A 20,315-nucleotide genomic window follows, 5' to 3' on the forward strand; every position below is an offset into this window, starting at 1 on the left:
GTGCATTTTCATTTTTTATTGCTGTCGTTTGCTTTTCTCTACTTTTTCTCTCATTTTTTTCCTTTTTGATTTAATTTTTCTTGTGTAGCATGATAATTACAGAAATATGTTTAGAAGAATTATACATGTTTTATCTATATTGCATTACTTGCTGTCTAGGGGAGGATGGAGATGGGGAGGGAGAGAAAAATATGGAACACAAGGTTTTGCAAAGGTGAATGTTGAAAATTTCTTTGCATTTAAAAAAAAAAAAAACCTAAAAAGCCATTATTTAAAAAAATAAAGCAATTCCTTGAAATGAAAAAAGGGCGGGGGGGAGGGAAGAATGCATACAGTAAGAGGCAGCTAGATGGCACAGTGGATAGAGCATTGGACTCAAGTTCAAATCTGGTCTCAGACACTTACTATGACTCTGGGCAAATCATGTAACCCCAATTGCCTAGCCAAAAAAGAAAAAACATTTTAACGGAAACATAAAAAGAAGACCCCACATGTATCATTGTGAATGACGTTTACCTAGGAGAAGAAGATGAGCAGGAACTAGCCTTATTCATAGGCAAAGTAGATGGCTACCTATATGGTATGGCTTCAGGACATCAAGAAAACCTCTCTGTCCCCAAAATATATCTTCCCTGACTCCTGGTCCATGTGTTCCCCTCAAGAAAGACTAGAATCTCTCATTCCACAATGAGAAGTAAAACAAAGTGAGTGCATTTCTCAGCCATTTTTCCAATGAATCTACCAGTAGTTATCCGACCAAGGATCTCCAATTTCTTGGACACAGCATGGATACCAAGGTAACACATCCCTGCTATGTGATGGGTCTTTCTTTTATTTGTCTCCCTGGTCATACATCATTCTGGTAACATTCTTTATTCTTAATATCCCTGTACAATTCTTCATTTGTAATGTGTGGCAGCCAACTTGAGTTCACCATGCCCCTTTAGGTGACTTTTTTTCCTATCAATTGCTTTCTTTTGTAAAATTTGTAATTACAAAATTTTGAAAAATTCATTTTTTCTAAGATTTTAAGTTCTGATTTGTCTCCCTCACCACTGCACACTAAAGAAGGCCACCATTGATTCAGAGAAAGACAAAGAGACAAAGACAGAAAAAGAGAGAGAGGAAGAGAAAAAGGGAAGGAAGGGAGAGAAAAGGATTGAAAAAGAGAAAGAGGGGGAAGAAAGGGAAGGAGAGAGACAGAGACAGGCAAAGAGAAAACACATATAAATGTATATGAAACCATATTATGTATACTTCTATCAGTTTTTCCTGTGGGGTAGATAGCATCTTTCTTCACAGGTCCTTCATAAGTGATTTAAACATTTATAATACTCTGCATAACTTAGTCATTCCAAGTTATTCTTTAAACAATATTGGGATTACTATATTCATTCTCTTGATTCTGCTCATTTCACTACACTCATTTTATGATACTTTATGAAATTACAAAATCATTAAAACTCATTTTATGATACTTTATGAAATTACAAAATCATTAAAGAGGAACAGGCACACTCATTTCTCTGGGTATTCTTGAGAAAGATTACAATTAGCATTGGGAAAAGAGGCAGCAATGACACTAAATGCAGAGGGTATGAGGGGAAAGCCCATATAGACAGCCAAGCAATAAGAGGTACAAAAGCAAATGGCAATGTGGTACAAGGAACAAGATGGTGAAGAAGGCAGGTAGCCAGGGGAAGAGCTTGGGGAGGGAAAGGGCACAGATAATTCTTATTTGTAGCAACCTGTGGTTAGTTCATTAACATATGCCATATCAACTCAAACTTATCAGCATGTTTTTGATGTTCTACAAGTCTGGGGCTGTGAGGTCTGAATTTTGCTGAAAGGCCAGAATAGTAGTGCTTAGATGGTTTGTGCAGACTCATCATATATTATCAGGATATGAATTTTGTATAAATTATGCTCTTTTTGCTCTTTAGGATGATTTGTGCACAGCTTTCTGGGTTCCCCTTTGCAAATGTTATTTCCTGTTTATACTGGCTTGTAAACTTGCTATAGTGGGGGAGGGAGAGTGGTTTGAGAACCATACTAAGATAAGATCTTAACATATATTTAAATCATTTTAGAACTGCAAAGTACCATCTAAAAGTGTCATCATTACTGATTGCATAAGTATGACAGAATCGATGTATTCTATGTTCTGTTCAAAGTTTAAGATTTCAGCATCAGATATAGGACACTTAAAGTGTCCAAGGTATGGGTAGGGTCTATTAGGGTCAGGAGGGTAGTGATATTTTTTTCACTGAGAAAATTATACCAAAGTACAGAAAGAAAGCAAATGAAATGATTACGTGTTAGGATATCAATGGCGGTCTCTAAAGAATTAGGTTAATAATCTAGCTAGTAGACTTTTATCTGCCATAAGAGACAAGAGGAAATAGAGTGAAGCAGACAGGTCTCATTACATTCACTGGAGAGACAAGAACACAGGCAGAATCTGCTTGCTGTAAGGGCTGCCTAAAGGATTTTGGCACACTTTTATAAAGTTGTACCATGTCTGTCATAAGTCCCAAGCACATTGACCAAGATAAGATATTTTATGGGAGGAACAATCATCAGGTGCATCTGACTGGTTCCACTAAAGATATAACTTTCAAAATGAAAGGTTCCTAGCAGATTGTAAACAAAAGAGTGCGCCAAGAAACAGCAACAATTTCTAGATTAGAGACAATCTGTCCTAAATTAAGAGTAGAGTTTAAAAAAAATTTTTTTTCTCCAGACTAAAACAAAAGAGGTTTGGCTTTGATATTTTATATGTAAGGTAGTTATAATAACATTAGAACACAAGCTGTCTCTAGAATAGCATGAAATTTCAAGAATTAGAGATGAACTTGGTTTCTGTTCATGTGAGCCGTGGGCTCACTTTAAGCTGCCAGACACATTCTTAGCAATCTACTTTCCAAATTAGGAACTGCAGATACTAATACTAACTTTTAATTTAATTTAATTTAATATACTCAACATTTATTTACAGACAAGTACCTTTACTCACTATAGGCTAAACAAAGAGAATTTGTGTAACCCTGGGCAAGTCACTTCACCCTGGTCTGCCTTCATTTCCTCATCTGTGAAATGAGTTGGAGAAGGAAATAGCAAACTAGTCAAGTATTTCTGCCAAGAAAACCCCAAATGGGGTCATGAAGAGTCAGGCATGATTGAAAAAACTGAACAACAGCAAAAGTATAATTAAAAGGATTTGAAGGGCCTGGAACACCAAAACACGTTGAATATAATCCATTATAAGACTAAAAACTTTGAAGTTTTTCAATACTTTCAAACTTCTTCAATAATAAAGAACAGAATCATTAGAAAATTAGAAAGGTAAGTCAAAGGAATAGCAAAATCATTAAATTAGCATAATCCCTGAGTGGCCCAGAAATTAAACTAGGTACACAACATGTAACGGTCTATTTCAGATACAGATTTAGAGATGAAAAGCATTCCTATTTTCTTTTTCATCCAACATCTTTTTTTTCAAGATTGCTCTACAGTTATACACATTGGGGGAAGGAAAGGGAGAGGGAACACAAAAACCAACACAAAAAGATTTAGAGAGAAGGTTATGCATGACTATAAAGAGATAATGTGACAATATCATTTAAATTCTAAACCTTCTCCCCCCCAAAAAATAAGTTATCTAAATAGGAACAAGCAGCAAGCTACAACATTTTGCTTCCCTTTCTAACTATTCCAAGAAAAAATCGTTCTTATGGTATCTTCCCCTCCGCCAAAGGGATAATTTCTTATTTACTCTTCCCCATCTCCTCCCCATTCAACTAATAAAGAGGGAAAATAAGTAAGGGGTAGTAGAAGAAATATGCAAATAAAGTCTCCATTTCTAATTCCCAGGCCAGATTCTCATCTGTTTAAATTGAGAAGAGGGAGAGGAAAAAAAAAAAGTAAATTCCCCTCTCAACTCCGATAATTGATCTTTTCTAATTTGGCACCTAACTGTGGTTCCCAAGAGGAAAGAGTATAAACAAATTAAGCAGTCAAACTGAGTATCAAAAAGAACTTCCTCTCACATCCTTAAATGGGAAGACACTTTTGTTACAATTCCAAGATGAAGGAAGTGACTACTGGCTCCCCACACCTCAATCATTCCTTTCTAATTATCTTCACCTTTTTATATAGCACTACAGGCTATATTTTTTTTATACTTTTGGCATGACTTTTTCCCATCATGATATCTCACACCTCTGCTCCTGGCTGATTACTTTAACTTGTTAAAGAGCCAGATATTCAGCAAAATTTTGTGGAGTGAAAACAAGTTTTAGTATTTTTAAAATTCTAGAATTACAATGTAAAATGAACATCTTTTCAGTTTTTTAGCACTTTACTCCCCAATATATACTCTGTAATACAGTGACAGTGACTTCTTGGCTAGCCTAGACATAAAAGGTTCCTCTCTCTTGGTTTCAAGCATTTTTTCTGGCTCCTCATCAAACCTCCTTCACACCAACTATTGACCTCCCAGGCCCAACTACAATTCAACTTTCTACAGAAAGGCTTCCCCAATCCCTCTTAATACTAATGCCTTCAACCATTCTGTTGAACAAATTGAAACTATGCCTAAAGGACTATAAAACTCTTTAACAGCAATATCACTACTAGATCTAAATCCAACAAAAGTAAAAAAAAAAAAAAAAAAAAAAAGCAAAAAAAGAAAAGGGTCTATATGAACAAAAAAAAAAATTTATAGCAACTCTTTTAATGGTGGCAAAGAATTGGAAATTGAGGGGATACTTATCAAGTAGGGAATGGCTGAACAAATTTTTGTATATGTTTGTGAGGGAATGATATTATGCTATAAGAAATGATGAGGAGAAGGTTCTAAGAAAAACCTGGAAAGATTTACAAGAACTGATGCAATGTGAATTAAGCAGAACCAGGAAAATACTGTGTACAATAATAGTAATAATGTTATGATCAACCATGAATGATTTAGTTATTATTTGTAATACAATGATCCAAGACCATTCCGAAGGATGTATGATGAAAATTGCTATCCATCTCCAGAGAAAGAAATTATGGAGTCTAAATGCAGATTAAAGCATACTTTTTCCCTTACTTCAATAGTTTTCTTGGCAAGGTTTGTTTTTATCTGACTTTTCTTTCACAACATAACTCACATGAAATATGCTTTTCACAGATGCACATTTATAATGTATATCATATTGCTTGCCTTCTCAATGGGGGAATGAAGAAGGAAAGAATTTGGAACTCAAATTTTTAAAAATAAATGCTAAAAATTGTTTTTAATGTGTATTTGCGGGAGACATGGAAATTAATTTTTTTAAGTTTAAATACTAGTGTCTTCCTTCTGTTAATTTATCCTACACGTAATCTTGTTTGTATATATCAGCTTGCATGCTGTCTCTCCCACTGGACTGCATGCTCCTAGAAAGCTTTTGCCCTCTTTTTGTATACCTACCTCTTCCAACAGTATCTGGGCCTATGGAGCAGGAGTTTAATAAATGTTTAACTGAATGACTGACATTCATCCAGGGAAATACCAAAGTTACTATACTGTAGATTTCAATAAATCTTCTTCCTCATAGGTTAATAAATCTACATGAAGAATTAGAAAGGAGCTCAGAGGTCATTAGGTCAATTCTCAAATTTTACAATTTAAAAAAGTAAGCCCCAAAAAGAGGGAGGGAGAACTTAGGAATGAGTTAACTGACTTGTCCAAACCTGTTATTACTATCAAACAGTAATAACCATCAGAGAGGGGAATCTGAACCCATATAATTTGACTGGGCACTCTTTCCACTGTACCAGAATGCATCTACTTCCAATGAATGTGACCAGTATTTACAACTTATTATCTAATTTACATTTAAGCTATAAATATTATTTAATCTCTATATTAAGTTTTGGTGCAAAACGCCTAGATTACTTTAAAATAGGTTGCAAAGCAGATTGGCACAATTTGGAAGTTGAAAAAATATTTTGCAAGAAAAGTGCTATGGATAATTTTGATTACATTCAATTAAAAGGGGTTTGTACAAAATAAAACCAACACAGCCAAAATCAAAAGAGAAGCACAAGAGTGGGGGAAAAAAATTTATAGACAATGCTTCTGATAAAGGTCTTGCTTCTAAAGTCATGCCCCAATTGATAAATAGTTAAAGGGCATGAACAATTTTCAGATGATTCAACTAAAGCTACTGGTACTCATGAAAAAGTACTCTCAATCACTAATGATTAGAAAAATGAAATTAAAACTCTGTGGTACTACTTCACAGCTCTCAGAGTAACTAGGATGATAGTAAAAGAATGATAAATAGTGGAGATGTGGGGAAATTGGGACATGATGCTTTGTTGGTGGAGTTGTGAACTGATCCAACCATTCTGGAGAGCAATTCGAAACTATAGGGCCAGCTAGGTAGCGCAGTGCATTGAGAACCAGCCCTCAAGTCAGGAGGATCTGAGTTCAAATTTGTTTTAGACACTTAACACTTCCTAACTGTGTGACCCTGCAGAAGTCACTCAACCCCAATTGCCTCAGAAAAAAAAGAAAAGAAAAGAAAAAAAGAAACTATGCCCAAAGGGCTCTCAAACTATGCATACCCTTTGATCCAGCAGTGTTTTTACTGGACTTGTATTGCAGAGAGATCTTAAAAGAGGGAAAAGGATTCACAAGTGCAAAAATGTTTGTGGTAGCCCTCTTTGTAGTGGGGCAAGGAACTGGAAATTGAGTGAATGCCCATCAGTTGGAAAATGGCTGAATAAGTTATGGTAGATGAATGTTATGGAATATTATTGTTCTGTAAGAATCAATCAGGAGGATGATTTCAGAGAGGCCTGGAGAGATTTACATGAACTCATGCTGACTGAAGTGAATAGAACCAAGAGACACAACAAAAGCAAGATTATGTGACTTTCAACTATGATAGACTTGGCTCTTCTCAGCAATGCAGTGATCCAAGACAATTTCATTAGATTTTGGATAGAAAATGCCATCCACATTCAGAGAAAGAACTTCAAAAACTGAATGTGGATTAAAACTTAGTATTTTCTTTTTTTGTTTGTTTGTTTTTTCTTTCCTATGTTTTTCCCCCCCTTTTAGTCTGGTTTTTCTTACACAACATGACAAATAAGAAAATTGCACATGTTTCTATACCAGATTGCTTGCTGTTTTGGGGAAAGAAGAGGGAAAGAAGGAAAAGGGAAAAATTTGGAACACAAAATCTCATAAAAATGAATGCTGAAAACTAACTTTATGTGTATCTGGAAAAAAATAAAATACTCTTGAGAAAAAAAGATTAGTAACAAAATGTGTATGTGTAGGTATAAATGTGACAGCAACACCTAGACATTAACTACTTGTCCTCAAAATATGGAGAAATCCAGAAAAGGCAAAATGGGAGATAAATAAGGATTTTTAAAAGAGTAGAACAAAGCAAATAGCTAGAAAATGAATATTATCACAGCAAGAATCTATTATGCTAGTAAAAAGTTCAAAAATTTATATCAATTATTTGCTATCTTTTTAAAACTTTGGCAAGTAACCACTCTAGATGCTTAGCTCAAAGTGGGAAGGAGCCCTATCTAAAAACTTTTCATCTCTCTCAAGAGCTAACATATATAACAGGCACTTATGAACACACACACACACACACACACATACACACACACTCCTGCAAGAAAATTCTTATAACATTGCTTCTTATTCTACCAATCATTTAAAATATTTTTTCTATGTATGGAACATTTCCCTATAAAGTTGTTTCACCACTTATCTTGAAAGCAATTAAAAGGAGTTAGCTTGGGGTGTATGTATCATACTTGCTTGCCCTTTCTGGCAAAAAGTCTTATTCTGATGATCTTGTTATCCCTTCACAACCTAACTTCTTTATGCCAGCTACTAGAGATTCAGAGGATTGACATGTATGATACATTCTCCTCATTCTGCCCTAAAATCTTTAAAAAAAAAAAAAAAAAAAAAAAAAAATCAACCAACCCCCCCCCCAAAAAAAACACCTTAAATCCCAAATTGGATATGTGCATTTTATATGCCCAAACAAGCTGGAAGAAATTAAAGTATCGGAACACACAATTGAATTTTGCTACAACCTAAGTCCACTATTTTACCCTTAAAACAATGAAGAACTTTCAAAAGAAAAAAGTTTGCCAGCATATTTGACTGCCAAAAATGTATTCGCATATGAGATCTAATAGCTATGTATTCAAATGAAATCTCTAGGACCATAATTTTGATTGCTTCAACCTTTTTAAATCCCAGCCTTTACAGGGACACATACAGTACTTGCTTTGAAGATGTTTCTTCTACAAAAAGGCTTTTTTTGACCTGTCCTCACTGACCATAAAATAAGAAGTCATAGAATAGAGCTAAATAGAGTTTAAGATTTCAAAATACACTTGTAATTGTGCTTATTCTTGATAGTATCCTATTAATGCATAAACACACAGTCTTGATTCTATGAAAGCTAATTATGCAGGACATCTGCTATGCTTTTTCTGTTCATTTAACTGGGTATCCCTACTTTTCCCAAGAGCAGTGGAGGAAAACAGAAGATGAAATTAAACAGGGCAGTGATATGATTTCTTAGTAACTCTGCACAAAAGATTTTAGTGATTTAAAAAAGGATTATGGATTACCAGTAGATTTAAGTTATACATATTGCTCGAGCCTTCTTCCATATAACCTATTAAATATAGTTCTAGAAAAAGTCTTAAAATTAGCTCAAGGCATTAATTAATAAAGCATAACTACAGTAAAGTCTTTCAAAGAGCAAAGCCACTCAGATGCTATTTCCATGCCAAATTGAAAAACAAAACCACTTTAGAGAAAATGAACACATTTATTTTCACAGAACACTGCAGGTGGAAAGAAGAGAAACTAGCATTTTTTTTTTAATGCTTAAAAATAGTTTCAGAGCAGAACAGTGATTTCTACTGAACTGTCATGAAAATTTTTTTTAAAAATTAGTATAGAGCTGATGTTAAGTCAGACTCAAAGCAAATTTGTTTTTTTGCCAGCAAGACTAGCATTAAATAGGGGCAGCTAGGTGGTGTAGTGGATAGAGCACCAGCCTTGAATTCAGGAGGACCCGAGTTCAAATCTAGTCTCAGACACTGAACACTTCCTAGCTGTGTGACCCTGGGCAAGTCACTTAACGCCAGCGGGGGGGAGGGAGGGACTAGCATTAAATAAATACTGCAATTCTACGATGTAGCCTTGTAAATCCTAATGGTTCTCACCCCCTAGAAGAACTTCTAGAATCAGAAAGACAGGAAAAAAAAACAAAACATTTACAAACAGCCAATCTTTTTTCTCCATTTTTTTTGGACTGAAATTAAAATTTGTGTAAGAATACCTTCTCTGATTATCTTCTTGCCAAAAAATTTGAAAAAGCCTGTCAGGTCTGAACAACAATTTGTACATCAGATTTCTTTACAAGATTATCGCTATCTTAAATCTTAAATAGTAATAAAAATTCTGGAAATAACTCAGGCTTGAAAACTATAAGAAATAGTGATTTTCATTAGGACATGTTGTAGAGCACACCATACATAAACAAGTGTAATTATTAATTTTTATTGGAATCCCTAATTCATCTTAATCCATGAACTTGTTATGACGATGGAGGGGGAAAAGAAGCAGGGAGCTACCTCTGCTTCTCCAACCATATTTGTACTTGGATAGTGCAGCAGCTATAGACTTCTAATGATCAACTTTCAAAATCCCTATTAAATGGTACTGATACATGAAGCCATGACAAAAGACCAACATCTCATCCCATATAACACAGTTTCAAATGGATACACAATCTACATATTAAAGATTCTTTAATAAGCAAATTATAGATGACAAAATTATTTTCACAAAACCACTTAGTAATTTTCTCCTATAAAGATATAATTTGAAGACAAAAATAGATAAATTAAGGGAGTTTATACAAATAATTAAGAATGAATCATGTTCTAATAGATAATTTGTCAAAGGATATAGAAAGACAACACTCAAATGAAACAAATACCATTAACACATAACAGACTGGGTAGACAACAAGACTTAGACTTACATTTTGGATATGGCCAGTGTCTGAATTGGTTTGCTTAACTATGTTTACTTGTTACAAAAATCTGTTTTATTTGTAACTTAAAGAAAGTATAATGTTGCCAAAAAAAATTAAATCAAACAATTCATTACACCCTGCTTCCACTTAAACAAAATACTCTAGCCCAGATTATCTTTATCAACAGAGAACATATTCCATTTAACTGAATCAATCTAAGTAATTTTTTGCCTTTTAGAGTCTGTATTAGACCAATTTAAATAGCTAGCATTCCCACAGCTACACATATTCTCTCACTTTTTCCTCACAATAAGCCTGGGAAGTAGATACTATTATCATTCCTTTTAAAAATGAGAAAATTAAGGCAGACAGAGGTTAAGTGATTTGTCTATAGCTAGGAAAAGTCTAAGGCCAGATTTGAATGTACTTGACTTAGGTGGGTACTCCTACTATTACAGGAATCCAATTAAGCAGGAATTTAGTTTGGGCCAACTTCAGCACAACATGCCATCATAGCATCTATATACACACCTGCAATGGGTTTCTTCCCTGCCTCTATCATTCCTGTATTGGCTCCAATCTAGTTTAGTTCAGTGGAAAATATGAAACAAAATAATGCAAAATGGATCTTTGAATATGCAAATGCCCACAAAGGTAGCTTCTATTATAAAGTAGAATTCATATATTCAAAATGTCACTCACTCAGTTTTTTCAGGTGTCAGGCATAAAAAGCAGGTTATGACTAGGCCAAAAATTCAGGACTCTAGTCCAAGTCCCAGAATCTCGAGGACTATTACCTTGCATTGTTTACCAATGGCCCCAACCACTATGAGCAGCAGAGGTAACTGGCCTTTAGCAGCCATTAAACCAAAAACAGGAAATACCTAGGAAAGGGGGCTTCTAGAAGTGTTCCTTGTGAGATGAGCTCCAGGCTGTATGACTGGTATGGGAGAGATCCTGTTGAGGGATGAGATGGAAAATAATTTCAACTACATTAACTCCTGATCACTGACAGAATAAGGAGAGAATAGGACTGGGCAAATCCATTGAAGGAATTGTAGTTTTCTAAGAATATTTTCATGTCCAGTTAATAGAGAATGCTTTGTTTCTTCTTTCTTTATATATATACACACACACACTGTACTTGATTTTGACCTCATCCTTTGGTCATCAAAGGATATTAGCAAAATACAAGGATTTCACAAGCAACATTCAACAATGAAAACACTTCTTTAGTTTTTCACAGTTAAAAGATACAAAGTAAGAATCTAATTTATTTTACTGCTTACTAGCTGCAAAAAAGCACTTGATGCAATAAAAACAATATCTCTAAGACCCAATAAGGGCACCTCTAAATCATTACCTCAAAACCTTTCACAGTTGTTTCAAAGACCAAGGCAACTGCAGGTGATGATAAGGCATCCTTGACAGATGTTGGAGCTGCTGAGAAAGGAATCTAGGGCAAGTCTGAAGTTGAAGAGGAACTGTTTGTGGATGCTGAGAACTACAGATGCCCCTGTGTGCAGATGGCAGTGCACTGACTGACTGTATGAAATTCCAGAATGCTAAAGGGTTCTTCCAGAAGACTACAAAAGTAAATTTACTCAAATAATTGGGGAACATCTGGCCTACACGCCTTGAAATCAGTTGCTAAGGCAACTGTAGAAGATGATGAGTTGAAAGCTAGGCACAACAATCTCCCACAACTTGAATTCTATAAGTTGACAGTTTTGCATGATCCACGAATGATGCTATAAATATCCAAAGGACCCTTGGCAGAAAGGAGGTTCCCCACCCTCTGAGCTAGATGATGAAATAGAACTAACACTGTACTAGGAGAGAAGAAACAAATGAGTCCTCAAACATTAATGTACTTATAGAATATTGAGAGATCTAAGTAATAAAAGCAAAGATCATGTGATTGAAAGTTTCTGTTCTGAAGGCTTTAATTGGGAAAAGTTAATAGCAAGAAGTCTTTTGGGGCAAATGACAGATGACCAATCGAGTCCAGCCTAAAATAACAATGATACATTCTTAGATATGGCAAATATATAGATTATTTTGTTTGACAATACTTATTTGCTAAAATGTTTTTTTTCTTTTTTTATGTGTAGAAAGGGTAGTATTTGAGAAAGTAAAATAGTTATTATCTGTTTCCCATCCCCCATAAAAAGGATTCTGAAAGCATTTTTGTACGTACAGAAAAAAAGAAAATTCTCATGAAAACAGGAAAAACAAGACAACTTTGAAATTAGCATATTTAATTTATATATATTTTTAAAAGGCTGTAAATTAACAGAGATTCAGAGTTTCATATAAAATTATTTTCCTGTTCTAGCATGTGTAGAAATGTTTTTTATATGTCTGTTAAAATTTTTTAAAAACTAAAGAAAGCTGTAGAAAGTTTTTTCCATAAGTTTCTGTAGACTAATATGAAACACGTCTACTGAAATTTTAAGACTAAAATGAAACAGATTTGTGGGTGCAAAAGAAAAAGTTTTCAATAAATTATTAACAAAAGATCAAAAATCTACAACCAAGTAAATCTTTTGTAACAGAAATTACTAGGGAATCATCAATTAATAAATAGGAAGTCATAACAAAAAACTTATAAGAGTCAATACAAAGCCTTAAAGACAAACCTCCAATGGAACTTCATAATCAGTAAGAGTAGTTGCATATTTTTCAGACAAGTTAAATTAGACTATCTGGAAAGAAATAAGATATATAAAAATTCTTCTATGCCATTTATCTTCTTCAAAGAATGTATAATTCTTCCATATTTAAAAAAAACAGCAACAACAAAACTATGTTTATAAAAGCAAAATGCAGTTTAATAAGTAGGAAAAGATGGTATTAAGTGGCTTTTTTCTGAGTAAGTTATGGTGCATGAATGTAATGAAATGTAAAAGAAATGATGAGCAGGCTGATTTCAGAAAAGTTTGGAAAGACTTACAGGAACTGATGCTAAGTGACATGAGCAAAATCAAGAGAACATTGTACACAGTAACAGCAAGAGTGTGATGATCAACCATGATAGACCTAGCTTTTCTCAGCAATACAGTGTTCCAAATGGAAAATGCCATCTGAATCCAGAGAGAGAATTATAGAGGATTAACACATACTATTTTCAACTTTTTTTTTATTTGTTTTTTCTTTTTTTGCTTTTTCTCTTTTGTTCTAAATTCTCTTTCACAATAAATCAAATGTGAAAATATGTTGCTGTATAATAAATCAGACTAATATATGGTGTCTTGGGAAAGGAAGAGGTTAAAGGAAGGAGGGAGGAAAATTTTGGAACTCAAAATCTTATAAAAATGAATAGTGAAAATTATCTTTACATATAATTGGAAAAATAAAATACAATAGAGAAAAAAGTAGACATTAACATAAACTACAGTCCCAAAGGACATCATTCTCTCAAAAGGTAGGCAAAGGCCCAAGATTTGAACAATATTTTGCATACAATTTGACCTGGTTGGTTCAGGATCACAGATCAAGAATTAGAAGGGATGTCAGAGGCCATCGAGGTCAATCCCTTCATTTTATACTGAGGAGGAGCCAGGTGCCCTAACACCAGAGTCAGTGGACTTTTCATTGTACTAAGTGGCTTTGTTGGTTTTTCTTTTTTAAGAGATCAGTAATAGAATATATCAGAAAATGATTGTGAAGAAAGCATCATTTAAAAAAAAAATAGAAAAGCACATAATCTTCATAAGATACTTTGAAAACCTGACCTCTGATTTCGCTTTCCTCTCTTAACACTATGTCAGAGTTTGCCGTCACAACTCTCCTGGATCCTGAATCCTGTGCTGCTGATGTATTATGGCCCCTCACCCTAAGTTTATTGCCATTATCTGTCTCATCTACTCCTACACACAGATGGTTGAATTCAATTTTCACAACCAGGAGAGCCAGGCAATAAGCATTTGTCCTCTCTATCTCCACAGCTAAGTCTCTGGCTGAGGAGCCTCAACAACAGTAGACTGCCAAATCAATTGCTCCCAGGCTGTTCCACCTCCCCAAAAGCCTAGCAAGTACCCACGCAATAGAAATCTTTCCTCTGTTCTTATCTTTCTTTCCCATCCGACTGTTCTTCCTTACTCATAACATAGCCCACAATTGTGGGTCTCTTCCAAGGTTCTGTTCCTGGCTCATTCTTATCACTCTCACAGGTTTAACTATCTCAATTTAAAAGATGCACAGATTTGTATATTCAAACCTTATCTCTACTCTGGGCTTCAGTTCCCACAATACCACCAGGTAATGGGACGATTCAAACTCAATGTTCAAAAAACATTTCATGTTCAACATGTCCCAAACTTCCCTATTGTTAGTAAAGACATTGCTAGCTTTCCAGCTCCCAATTCCAAACAGCTTTATTCTCAGCTTTCCCCAACCTCACATATATACACCTACATATATATATCTTATCAGCTACTAAATCTTTCCATTTCTAATTCTATAACATCTCTGGTATCCAAACCCTAGTCTAAGGAGCTATGGGCTAAGTAGCTATGCAGGTTCCATATTCACTTAGAAAACCATCTTATTAAAATCTATGGTTCTATTGTATTTTTGTTAATTTTGTTAAATATTTTAACAGTACAATTTAAACTAGTACAGGAGACACATAGGACTTTTGCAAGCTATGAATGTGAAATCTATCCATTAGGCCTTTAATCACCTTATTTGAGAGAAATAATTATTAATAACTCATCATTTGGAAAGATTCAGAGTAAGCTTTCTTTGCTGGGATCTCTTTAGTAACTGTGGCTGTAGTTTTTGCAGGAGCAGTTACCAGGTACTCCCAAAGTCTTTGACAATATGAAAAGGTTCAAGATCAAAAATGGATATGATTTTTTCCAGTGGAACACTTGTGGACACTTGTGGACACTAAAGAAGAGACATTAACCCTGGCCTTCCCCTAAGCCTTGGGGCTTCCATGTAACTTTCAGCTAAAATTTTCCACATATTATCTGCTGGTATCCCCAGCATTCAGTAAAGTATTCTGCCCATAGTAAGTTCTAGGCTTTATTCATTCATCTCCATGACTTTATATTGTCCAAAACATTTGGAATACACTCTCTTTAGCTCTTCAAAGTTCCTTTCTTCCTATAAGATGCAACTCAACTACCATCTTTTGCATGAAGTAGTTTTCTAATACTCCCTTCAGCCAACAGTTTCCCTCGCAAGCAGGGACAGAGGGACAGACACACACACACGCACACACACACACACACACACACACTCTCACTCACTTTCTTTTGCTTAACTAGGTATTTTGGGGGGAGTTTGCTTTTTTTTTTTTTAATAACAGAAGGTTGAATTCCAAAGATGGAGAGAGGGTATATACTTCCAAAACAATGAATATTGATACAAAGACACTGATTATGCTGATTTCAAAAAAGCAAAATAAAAAAAAAATTTTTAAAGATACTATGCATCCATCAAAAAAAATATATATTTTTGTTAGGCACCATGATGCCCTCGTAGCCAAAGTCTGTTGAGCTGTATCTAGTATTTAATGAACTATGCTATACCAAGATTCCAGTGTATTTGTATCAATATTTCAATAGAAATGCCAAAAGCATGAACTAAATATGAATATTATGGCTACTTCTGATTCCAAGATAAAAATTTTTAACTATTAACAAAATAAAATTACAAAAGTGGTAAGATACTCAAGGTATATTTTAACCACTACAGAATATGAGATTACTGCCTTTCTCACTCCAGGTATCATTCTTCAATTAATATATTCTGAGATTTCATTATTGCTTATTCACAATAATCTTTCATGAAAGATTTATAGAATATAAAACAAGCTCAGAATGGTTTTTCAACAGTTTACAGACAATTAACAGAACTAGCAATTTATTTTCCAAATTCTTCACCCTTTAAAGCTTTGTAATTGACTAAAGAGAAACCTAACTCTTTTTTTGTTGTTGTTATTACCTGGGAGATATGGTTGATGGAAGACTCCATTCTCCTAAGCTGAGAGGCTTGGATGTCCAGTAGTTGGAGCACATTGTTGGCCAATGCATTTATCTGATAAGCAACACTAGCTAAGGACTGGGTGGTGTAGGCTTTGGTCTCTTCTAGTGCTTTCCTTTTATCTGGAGCCTGAAACATTAACAAAACAAAACAAAACAAAAAAAAAAAAAATGTTAACAACAACAAAACAATTTAATAAATACTACAGGGAAGCAAAATTGTACATCTAATTACGCTGAAAAAAACCATAATTACTGGCCCAAAAAAGCACATCAGCAATAAAACAAAATTTATATTTTGGTAACAATAACCTTCGTCTTCTGAAATGGGTCTCTGAATCACAAGTATAAAATGTGTTGCCCACAACAATCCCAAATACAGTTTAAACTAGATTAAAATGTAAATGAGAAACATTTTTTTAAAAATCAAAAAACATAATAAAATACACATTACACTTTGATAGTACATCAATGTGTCCCACAAAGATTCTCATGTACAGATTAGTAACCCATTTGAGTTTGAAAGCACTACTCTACATACTTCTTTATAAGGTTCCACAACTCTGTCCAAAATTATCTGCCCTTAGTTTTTCCTTCACCTTTATAGTGAAATCACAGTATCCAGAACTAAGACAGGAAAATCATGCCCCCACAATTAAAATTTCCTACTATCTTTAAAAGCCATCTCAATATATATATATATATATATATAAAATTTCACAAACAAAATTAATGCAGTTAAAATTACAAGGGAAATATTTAACTGAAGAAAAAATATCTGCATAAAGTTCTAATAAATGTATGCTATCTAAGACATAAGGAATTAATTCAAACATACATTGTAAAAATAAAATCCTTGTTGATTAAAAAAAAAAATTTCCTAGTTGATTGACATCATAATTCCTCCCAGCAGTCCCTTACTAGTAGTTAATGGGCTAGGAAAATCCTGTAAACTTGCCAGGTAGTAGAGGAGAAACAAGGAAGCAAAAACATTCTAAAGAACTAAGCTTCTGTACTTTGTTTCAGTTTTAGAGTTCTGTTTTCCCTCCGCAAAACATTTTGAGTACTTCCTAATAAAAGGTTGCAAACAAACTTTTAAAATCTTCTTTCTTGATCTGCATTTCCTTTTACATGACTAATATAGAAATGTCTTACATGATTGCATATGTATAACTACATAAAATTGTTTACCATCTAAGGGTTGGGAGAAGGAATGGTTAAAAAGAATAATTTGAAACAAATTTTTTTTCAAAAGTAAATGTTAAAAATTGTTTTTACATATAATAGGGAAAAGTAAAATATTTTATAAATAGGGAAAAAAAGCAGTAGAAGGCTATCTCTAAAAGACTTCAGTTAGGTACAAACATCAGTCATAGTTCAAACAATACCTTTAGAGGAGACAAAGGAAAATAAATGCCAAACTACCACACACAGTCAAAGGTTAATCATATAACTTAATTCAACAAATTCACTAGGCCTCTAAACCATGCATTTCACTGTACCAGCCACCTGTGTGCTACTGTCACAAACTATTAAATACATTCACTGCCATAAATGAGCTTCAAGTATATTTTAGTTAGAAGGCAAAAATGAAGATAATATATATTGTGCAAAAAGGAAGCAAGTTTCAAATAGCAGTAAGGCACATAAGTCAATAATGGACTAAATAAAATGAGTCCAGCCAAACTGGACAAAGGCTAAAATGAAAGCTTTTTAAAGAAATGGTCAATGATATACCTGCTAAAGAATTGGAAAGATGCCCATCAATTGGGAAATGGCTGAATAAGTTACATAGTATATGAAAGCAATAGAATATTATTGTTCTATATAAAAAGCTGATTTTAGAAAGGCATGAAAAAATTTACACAAACAAGTATACAGTGTGCACAGTAACAGCAAAACTCTGTGATGATCAACTATTAAAGACTTGGTTCTTCTTGGTTCAATGATCCAAGGCAATCCCAATAAACTTGAATAAAAAATACTATCTGCATCCAGAGAGAGAACTAGGGAAAAAAAAATCTGCCATTTCTTTGTAGGAACATATTGAGTCACCATGTCAGAGAATGGTGAATTCTAGAGCCCATTTTCTGCGTCATTTTCCTCCAATTATAGCTTGGATTAGTTTTATTTCAATTCATTCATTACCGAAGATAATTTTGCCTTTTCTTCCACTAGCGCCCTTGACCCTAAACCTCTCCTTGTTCTACAGAACTCTCTTCAAGATTCATTATATCCTTCTCCTAGCTCCTTGCATGATGCCTGTGCACACATGCAGATCTTCCCTTGTCCAAAAACAAAAAGAAAAGTTTTCCACTGACATTATCTTTCCTTCAAATTATTAAGATCAAAAGTAAACTTCTAGGAGGGTTCTAAGCTTGGCCGATTCTCCTATCTCCTTATCAGCCTCCCAGCTTATCTCAGCCCTCTCTAAACTCCATCTTCCACCCAGCTTCCAAAGTGATAAACCTAGAACTCATGTCTGACCACAGCAAACTTTTGGCCCTCCACACTGCAATGCCCGCCTTGTTCCTCTAGATTAAAATATGAACTCTTCTGTTTGACACTTTTCCAATCTGTACCCAGTCTAACTTTCTTAACTTTCTCACTCACCTTTCATGTCAAATCAGCATGATCACCTTAAGTTACTTACTACTGCTTAACACACAGTATCATTTCATATCTTCTGTTTTTATTCCATGCCTGGAGTGCCCATTATCACCCCCTCACTTTTCACTCACAGAACCAGGAGATCATTTTATACAGCAACAAGAAGATTAATACAATGATTAATTCTGATGGATATGGCTTTCTTCAACAATGAAATGATTCAAACCAGTTCCAATTGTTCAGTGATGAAGAAAGCCATCTACAACTAGAGAGAGGACTGTGGGAACTGAATGTGGTTCACAATATAGCATTTTCACTCTTTTTGTCATTGTTCGCTTGAATTTTATTTTCTTTTTCATTTTTTTCCCTTGCTGATTTGATTTTTCTTGTACAAGAAAATTGTATAAATATGCATGCATATATTGGATTTAACATATTTTTTACCATGTTTAATATATATTGGATTACTAGCTATCTAGGGGAAAGGGTAGGGAGAGGAGGAAGAAAAAATTGGAACACAAGGTCAATAATGTTGAAAAATTATCCATGCATATCTTTTTTGAAAATTAAAAAGTTTTAATAAAATAAGTAAATAAAGATTAAGTTCAAATCCCCTCCCCTATACAGAGCCTTTCCTGGTTCCCCTCGCTACCAACATCTCCCATAGTTAACAAAGTGCTTTCTATCAGGTATCTATTTTTTACCAATATATACATATTTGTGTTGCTTCTTCTGCAAATAATTTCAGATTCTATCTTGACAATTTCTCACAGCCTTTGCTTTTTTCTAGTCCCACTGCTACCATCTGGTATAGTACAGACCCTCCTTACTACTTTCTGAACAACTGTAGCAGATTAGCAGATGTTTCCTTTCCAGTCTTCCCTCTTGCACATGCTACTAACAAACATTATTCATTTTAGACAGTCAGTTTTGTCTGTCTACTCTCTAAATCCTTCAATGTTTAGCGGTCTGTCTGAAATTTAAGGCTCTACTCTGTTACTCTACTTCTTCTATCTACTCCCCTTATCCCTACCCTACCCCTACGTATAAACTGACTTAAATTCTCTATTTCCAGCAACTTAATTATTGCTTTAGGAAAACAGGTTTGTTACCTCAAACCATATGAATCTGTCCTCAGATACTTGATAGCTGTATGACCTTGGGCAGTTCACTTAACCGCTATTTACCACAGTTTTCTCAACTGTAAAACAGGGATAACAACACCTATTTCTCAGAATTATTGTAAAGATCACATGAGATAACAAATGTAAAACACTTAGCATGGTTTCTGGCACATAGTAAGTGCTATATGAATGTTAGCCATTATTATTATTATTATTATTATTATTATTATTAGGTCCTAGAGAAAAGGGTTAGTAATCCCTGAACAGTAACATTACAATAGTAATGTTTGGCACTTTAGAAAAGTCACTTTAGAAGCTGTGTGAAAAAAAGTCCAAGTCTTCATTCCTGTCCATTCCAGAAGTTTCAACCTTAAGAAAATAGCATTTAAGATGATCCCCATTACTCCTTTTTCATCTCTGCCTCTGTATCTTTCCTTTCAGGATCACCTAAGTCACTATGTCTTCATGAAGCCTTCTCTGAAAACAGAAACTCTTTCTCTGAAAACAGAAAC

The 20,315-nt window shown here is 34.3% G+C and overlaps 1 protein-coding gene across 10 annotated transcripts in view; it reads right to left on the reverse strand.

Moving 5' to 3' along the window:
• ABI1 (abl interactor 1) overlaps positions 1 to 20,315 on the reverse strand; it is a 90,685-nt gene that overhangs the window by 34,479 nt on the left and 35,891 nt on the right. For all 10 annotated transcript variants that reach the window (XM_074266983.1, XM_074266981.1, XM_074266978.1 and 7 more), the window contains exon 2: positions 16,032 to 16,199. In XM_074266983.1, coding sequence (XP_074123084.1) covers positions 16,032 to 16,199 — 168 coding nt within the window. The remainder of the gene's footprint in view (positions 1 to 16,031; positions 16,200 to 20,315) is intronic.

The sequence above is a fragment of the Sminthopsis crassicaudata genome, chromosome 5 (genome assembly GCF_048593235.1).
Source record: "Sminthopsis crassicaudata isolate SCR6 chromosome 5, ASM4859323v1, whole genome shotgun sequence".
Taxonomy (NCBI): Eukaryota; Metazoa; Chordata; class Mammalia; order Dasyuromorphia; family Dasyuridae; genus Sminthopsis; species Sminthopsis crassicaudata.